The sequence below is a fragment of the Alligator sinensis genome, unplaced genomic scaffold (assembly GCF_000455745.1).
Source record: "Alligator sinensis unplaced genomic scaffold, ASM45574v1 scaffold196_2, whole genome shotgun sequence".
Classification (NCBI taxonomy): domain Eukaryota; kingdom Metazoa; phylum Chordata; order Crocodylia; family Alligatoridae; genus Alligator; species Alligator sinensis.
Window position 1 is genome coordinate 130,709 of NW_005843050.1, and position 7,245 is coordinate 137,953.

The 7,245-nt window shown below is 40.5% G+C and overlaps 1 protein-coding gene across 2 annotated transcripts in view; it reads right to left on the reverse strand.

Annotated features, from left to right (window-relative positions):
• Positions 1-2,942: 2,942 nt before the first annotated feature.
• MIOS (meiosis regulator for oocyte development) overlaps positions 2,943-7,245 on the reverse strand; it is a 26,289-nt gene continuing 21,986 nt past the window's right edge. Inside the window, exons 10-12 of one of the 2 annotated variants that reach the window (XM_006036980.3) lie at positions 6,516-6,645; positions 5,290-5,324; positions 2,952-3,058 (exon numbers count right to left, since the gene is read on the reverse strand). In XM_006036980.3, coding sequence (XP_006037042.1) covers positions 3,048-3,058; positions 5,290-5,324; positions 6,516-6,645 — 176 coding nt within the window. In that variant the 3' untranslated portion in view covers positions 2,952-3,047. Of the gene's footprint in view, positions 5,325-6,515; positions 6,646-7,245 lie in introns of both variants that reach the window. The other variant, XM_006036979.3, reaches the window with a different exon arrangement.

The window sequence follows — 7,245 nt, forward strand, 5'->3', positions numbered from 1 at the left end:
ACATCTGGAATAGTGTGCCCAGTTTTGGGTCCCCCCCTACAGAAAGAAAGTAAACAAATTGAAGAGTCCAGTGAAGGGCAAGAAAAAAGATGAGGGGGCTGGGGGACATTACTTATGAGGAGAGTCTGAGGGAACTGGGCTTATTTAGTCTGGAGACGAGAAGACTGAAGGGGGACTTTCTGAAGGGTGGTTCTAAAGAGGATGGAGCTAGACTGTTCTCACTGGTAGCAGATAACAGAACAAGGAGCAAGCTGTAGCAGGGGAAGTTTTGGTGAGATATTAGGAAGATCTTTCTCATTAGGAGGGTGGTAAAACACTGGAACAGGTTACCCAGAGAGGTGGTGGAAGCTCCAGCCTTGGAGGTTTTTAAGACCCAGCTAGACAAATCCTTGGATGGGATGATTTAGTTGGGGATGGTCCTGCGTTAAGCAGGGGGTTGGACTAGATGACCTCCTGAGGGAGGTCCCTTCCAACTCTAATTTTCTATGATTCTACGCACGTTACAACATAAGGTACCCAAGATTTTGCCAATAAAGTTACTTAAGAGGTATAGGTACAGTTTTTGTGAATCGAACTTTTTAGATTTAGACACTGAAATTCCATCTAAGTCGCACTTTTCACCTGTTTTTTGTTTTTCATTTGACCCCAAGACTAACAGCACATTGGCAAGGAAAGAAATTGTGGAGTGTAGGTATGTTGTTTAATGCAGTAGATCCCAGATCATTTGTATCCCAGGCTGTTCACACTTAATTTGCAGAGTTGCTGAATTCAGATAAGCCACTAAGCTGCTTACTGCAAATTTTACTGTGAGGAGCACTGCTTTTACTGCAAAGAGCACTGGTGGAGCTCATCAGTGGACTCCACACAGTTGCCACAGAAATGGCACCCTTTGAAATAAAAGCCACAGCAAACAACTGGAGTATTTCTAATATAACTGTTTGCTGTAGCTGTGTATATCCCCAGGTACTACACAAATCGTTATCCTTCTAGGGGGAGAGGGGTAGGAACCTAACCCTACAAAATATCCTGGTTCTATTGACACAATTTTAAATAAGAGTTACATGAAATGGATTACTACACTGCTGTTTATTGTACATGTATATTGTAGCCTCAGTTGTCTGTCAAGTCCAGCATACAGACTTAAAATTTTGCCAAAACTTACATGGTTAAATCCACTCATGTAAAATCAGTAGGATTACTTACATAAGTAAAGTACATTCCAACCTTATTTGGAAGGTCAGGGATCCATTTTTGTTTCTGTGATTGGCTGATTTAAAGCACTTTAAAAAGCTATTATTGTGAACTTGGAAATGCACCACTTACAATGTTACAGAAAATAGCATGCTATCCACAACTTTGAAACTTGTGCCTCTAGACAGCACATTTTCCAACTTCAGGAAGACTGAATGTTGAAACCAAAACCACTTGCCAAACAAGCTATGTTGTTCCATTTTACTTCGTGCCTGGCTATAGGAGAGTGACAATCTCTGGCCAGCATGTGAGACTGATCATCCAGCTATAGTGTGCAGCAGCAGTGAGGCTGCTTTAAATCTGGAGTGCTCAACCCCTGACCTGCAGGCTAGATCCTGCCAGTGGCCCCAGCACACTGGATTGGGCACCTGATCTCAGTGCACAGGGCCAGACCACAGGGACCAAACCCAGTGTGGGGGCGCAGGAAAGGGAGGTGCTAAGCCTTTGGGACCCAACCCCAGCATGCTGGGATTGGAAAAGGGTGGTCCTGGGATCCTGGGGACCAATCGTGGCAGGAAGGGAAAGGGCCAGGTCCCCAGGGACCAATCTTGGCATTTGGGGGCAGGAGGGAGTGGCCCATGGACTGGCCCCACCCCACTCATTTGACCCACAAGGTGGAACAGCTGAGCATCACTGCTTTAAATCAAACCATGGATAAAAATACTCATCAGAATGTAGGGACTCTGAAAAAGGGAGTTTGTGCCTGAAAGCTTGCAAAGAATTTTTCAACTATTTAGCTGGTCTGATAAAAAAAAAAAAAAAAAATCGCAAATTCCCTGATAACCCCCCCCCCCAATCTATGATTAAAATGAAAGGCCCCACACTCCTCCCCACAGCCCCCCTGACCCTGCTCGTGCCCCTCACTCCCCCACCTTCCCACAGCCCAATGGCTTTGCTGGTGCCCCTCACAACCCCCCCAGCCCTGCTTATATCCCCCTCACTCCCGACCACAGCCCTGCTGGTGCCCTTCACCCCCCACCCACAGCCCCCTGCCCCCACAAGCAGTCGAGTCTATGGAATCCCCATAGTCCTGCAGCAACCCCAGCCCTGCCCAACTCCCTCCCTATGGAGCAGTGGCAATGCTTAGGGGATGCATGGGGGTGCATGTGCACCCCCTGACTGGCTGCGCTCCCCGCTGAAGCGATGGGTGGGGAGGGGCCAGGTGGGAGCTATGGGCATGGGGGTAAGTTTTGCCATGGGGGACCCCACTTGGTCAGGGAGACTGGCTGTAGGGGGACCCCCCCAGTTGCTGATGGGGCATGTGCCCCCCCTAAGGTGGCACCAGTCCCATGTAATGGGGGTCTCAATCCTCCCCCACTCACCTACCTGCAGGAGCTTGTCTCCAAGCTGGTTAGCAGCCATATGCATATACATGCACATGGTGCCCCCTACATGACCACCCTCCTCCCGCTCCCTCCCAGCCCCCTGCAGGCTGGAACTCTGCAGAGAACTCTTTGCAAAACCTGCGGATTTCTCCGCTAAAATGGGAAAATCTGTGTTTTTCTCCATTTTTTTCCATGGGAAATGGAAAACCTGGATCCCTGCTAATAAAAAATATATCTACCCAAAGAACCTTGTCTGTCCTCATCAGAATCTGGTACCACTAATTGTTCTTCTGGAACTCCTCCCCTAGCTGTTGCTATTTCAAGGTGAATCTGAGGAGTAAACAAAGGATAAATACTTACAGAGAAACAAATGGGGTATAAGAATTCACTAAATCAAAACAGCCTATTGGAAACCAATTTAATTAATGGAAGTTGCACATAAATGTTGTGGTAGGGTGTTCTTCTGTGGTATCAGTAGAATACTGAAAGACAATTAAACAAGAGATTGAAGTAGTAATTCAGGCTAAAGGAACAAATCAATAGACTAAACCACAACTCTTATTTTAAAACCATCACAGAAGAAACAATGGTAACATGATTCGAATGTTAGTCATGCTTCTTGTGCTCTATTAAACTTATTTTAAAAAAGGATACACATTATCCATCTGCAAACTTCAGAATCAAATCCACAAGCCAAAACTCGTAATTTTACTGGATCTACTGCTAGTAGGGATCCTTACATTCTTAGGAACTATGCAGAGGACCAAAAAAGGTAATCTAATTTCCGAGAAGTACTGAAATTTGAAACAAAATGCATGGGAGTGACTAAAACGCATTCAAATGAGTACATGTTTACCTCAGATAAAGACGATATTGAAGATCAGTAGTTGTGGAATAAAAATACATCCTTGTCATTTTAAAATTCTTGTAAAATGAAACATAAATATGATGTCACTGATACTATATAAGAAAAATAGTACTTTACATGGTATTTTACAAGCACTATTTTATATTTATTAACAGAGAATATTTCAGCTGGAAAAGTTCTGTCGATAAGTAACAGAAAGGGTGAAAAATATAACTGGACCAACAGAAGTATTAGCTGATAATAAGGAAGACCTTAACTTACCCTTGTAAGAAAGCCTTTGTACCAGTGTTTGAACCTTTTTCATTTTAGTTTAAAAATTAAGACTATGAATTAGGCAACCATTTTAGAGTAACTGTATTAAGTACATGATATTAATAGGTTCCACAAGAAAACAAGGTCTATGATGCATCATATACAAAATTTACAGGGTAATAGTTTTTTACTTTCAGTCTTGGTGCAAGACACAGTACAACACTTATAACCAGTTGTATTTTACTGTATATCCTATTTTCAAACACCAATTTCTTTTCACAGTACTGGCAGTGATATACCACTTTATTACATCTTCAACTATATGTTGATATGTAAGTGTCAACCATGTTACTTTTACTAGCAAATAAAATACACCTTTCCAAATAAACTATCATCACCACCACCACGTATCTCAAAACAAACTTCTTCAAATTTGCGTGCTTTTGTTGTGAATTTTGTTGCTTTTAAAAAAGAAAAACCATGGATAAAACACTGACTAGATCCAAGTATAATATAGCAAGGTGACTTTCAATCGCTCTCATGTGTTATTAATGAATTTTAATCCCAACTAGCAAAATACCTCTGAAACAGGTTTTAAATCAAAGACTTGAAACTGCAGCTCTAAGAGTTTGCTCAATGTCCCTTAGTGACCTGAAGCAGAATTTAAGTTAGTGTATTTTACACTTTCCTTTTAGAATATCTTAAAAGTGCAGCTACACCCTGTTTTTCCAGTCTGAATACTCAAACCCCAGAAATAGCTAAAATTCATATGGGGGTCCAATAATCAATACTTCAGCTTAAACTGATTTTTACAAAGCATGGTGGACTTTGAGAATCCTTTCATAATAATCAGAATTGACCTATATTCTATACATCATTTTTAGGGACTTTTCTATTAGAGAAATAAAAAGGGTTGAATTAAGAATTACCATTCAAAACAGCCAGACGTGTAGTTAAAGCCAATAAATAAGACCTTAACTTGCACTGATACTGTCTTAGCATTAAAAAAACTATGAATACAGAAAAAAGAAGCATCTTTTCTTCAGAGCAAAAATCCACAGAAAATATTTCAATAGTTAGGTGCACTCTTCAATACAGTCATTCTTTGCATTTAATGAGTAGTGATGATGAATCAATCCCCAGCAAGACTCAAGTATTCTCTCAACAACCTTCAAACATCTATTTGAAAAGACAAAAACTTCCACCAAACACTTCGTGATGCTGGCTCACATTGAATGGAAATCCCAAGGACAGGTCAGCATTCTGCTGAAAATCTCTGTGAAGAGTGTTCCAAATTTCAGCAAATTTTCTGCAAGTGCATCTGGAATGAACTACTTCAGCCCACTTATAGGCATATTCCAGTAACACCTGGCTCTATGATGCATATCAAATCTATTAACACATCAAATTGCTGATCTGATAGCAATTTCATTTTCCCAGCATAGATGAGTCATAAGAAACTTGCTCTGGAGGTATGTGTTTAGGTTGTGAAAGACATATTAACAAAGTCCAAATTTGAAGTTCTAATGCTTTATGTCTGGACAATCTCCGCTGGCACAAGATTCCCTGTTGTATCCAACTGCATACACTTACACGAACATGCAGAAACTGGGCACTCGGTGTGGTCCCTGGGTGAAAAAGAAAATTGGGAATTATATGACTGTGAATGGGTTTGTTGTTTCACTGTTGTATTTCCTAAAATGAAGTGTTCATCACAGATTTACAGCACAGATCAACAGCAAACGTACTGTGCAAGTAGTAATAAAGAATGTGTAAAATGGCAACTCAAGCAGATACATAATAACAATTTTAATTTATGCAGGGGAATTCAGGATGGTATGACAAACTGGGCTCAAATAGCCCCATAATAAGTACTAATAGCAGAGGGGTAAGATGACATCTGGGAGATCTGACCCTATAATGATACATCATATGGAGGGAAATTTGGTCATTGTGTCTGGCATGGAAGACTTAATGGCAACACAGCAGATCTTGAAATGTAACAAAAATCAACTCAGAAGCTAATCCTACCCAACATGCTGTATCAGGATACAACTCAACTCCTGTCACAACACAACCTGAGAGTATATAGAAAGGCAAAAACTTAGCCTTGTATATCACCAGGTAAAAATAAAATAAGGCAGAAAAATCTCAAACCAACACTAAGGCAAAGAGTAATAAATGGCTTCTTGATCACCATAACTATCGTAGCCTTTGCTTCAATTTTAAAACTCTCCAATTTGGCAGACTGTTTCCTTAGGTTGAAAGTTTCCCCCTCCCCTAGAATACCCCTGAAAGTAGCTTTGTTCCTGATGGGTATTCTCAGTTTCTATGTCTGCTATCATGATAGTTCTCTCCAAATTTGTCCAAAAAGAACCCACAAATAGCACAATTTGTTCAAGACAGCCATAGAAAAAAGAAAGGCAGTTCAGTTTTATAGCAGTTTCTTAACATGTTCTGGCTTTCATGACAAAGGAGCTAGCAGACATTACTGGGTGTAGTGTTTGGGAATCAGACACTGATGATTACTCCAAATCTCTTTTGTGTTATCTTAAGAAGAACTGGATCTATTGACTAATACATACATTTTATGCAAAAGCCAGCATTAATACATTATTAAGTTAGATGCAGAATTAAGGGTAAAATCTCAAACTTGAGCTTTGCTCCCCTCTGCATGTGCCTTAAATTATATTTGATATAAAATATTTAAAAAGGAAATAAAACATCTTATATAAGAGTGCAGCCAAGGAGGCACATGCTACATGACATAACACACATCCATTAAAATAAGTTAAAATATTGTAATTTTGCTAGTTTACCTGAACCAGCTGAGCATGTGTCCAGCATGCCCACCATGCCTACAGTTGTGGCACCAAGTAAACCAGTTGTTGAACTGGGCTAATTTCTTGTCCTTGCTAAGGTCCACCTTTTCATCAGATTTGGAACCTCCTAGATATAGACAAGACATTTTCATTCATTACATTTTATTCTTCCACACTAGTACTTTACATGCTCTGTAAGCATGCATAAGCCAAAACAAACATGATTTAGAAAGATAAATCAAATTATAAACTTGTATAAATGATAAACTTGTATAGAAAAAAAGACAGCATCATGAGAAAATAAATGAAAAGTATTTAATCCACTATTCTGTGCCTAAAGCTTTAGCATCTCTCCCCTACATGGTATTTTTTAATTAAGCCTATAACATTTTGGTGTTACTAGTTGTAAATTTTACATTACTTTGAGACAGCCTGATAGCAGGATTTGTAAAATTTCCTTAAAGAACCTGTGAAAGCAAGCATGCAAGCAACACATTTTTATTCTATGAGCCACTTAAACAAATAGGGAATCAGCATAATGACTAAGTGGAAGGGTAAAACAGGCAACAGAAGTACAGTGGTTAAACTACTTGTACCCGCCTCCGTTCCACCAGGAGTTCGCGCGCCGCCTTCGCCCGGACCCGATATCTTGCACACCCGGACTTCGTTGGTACACCCCAGGATTTGCCCCGCCTGGTATAAAGGGAGACCCCAGAATTCGCCTGCC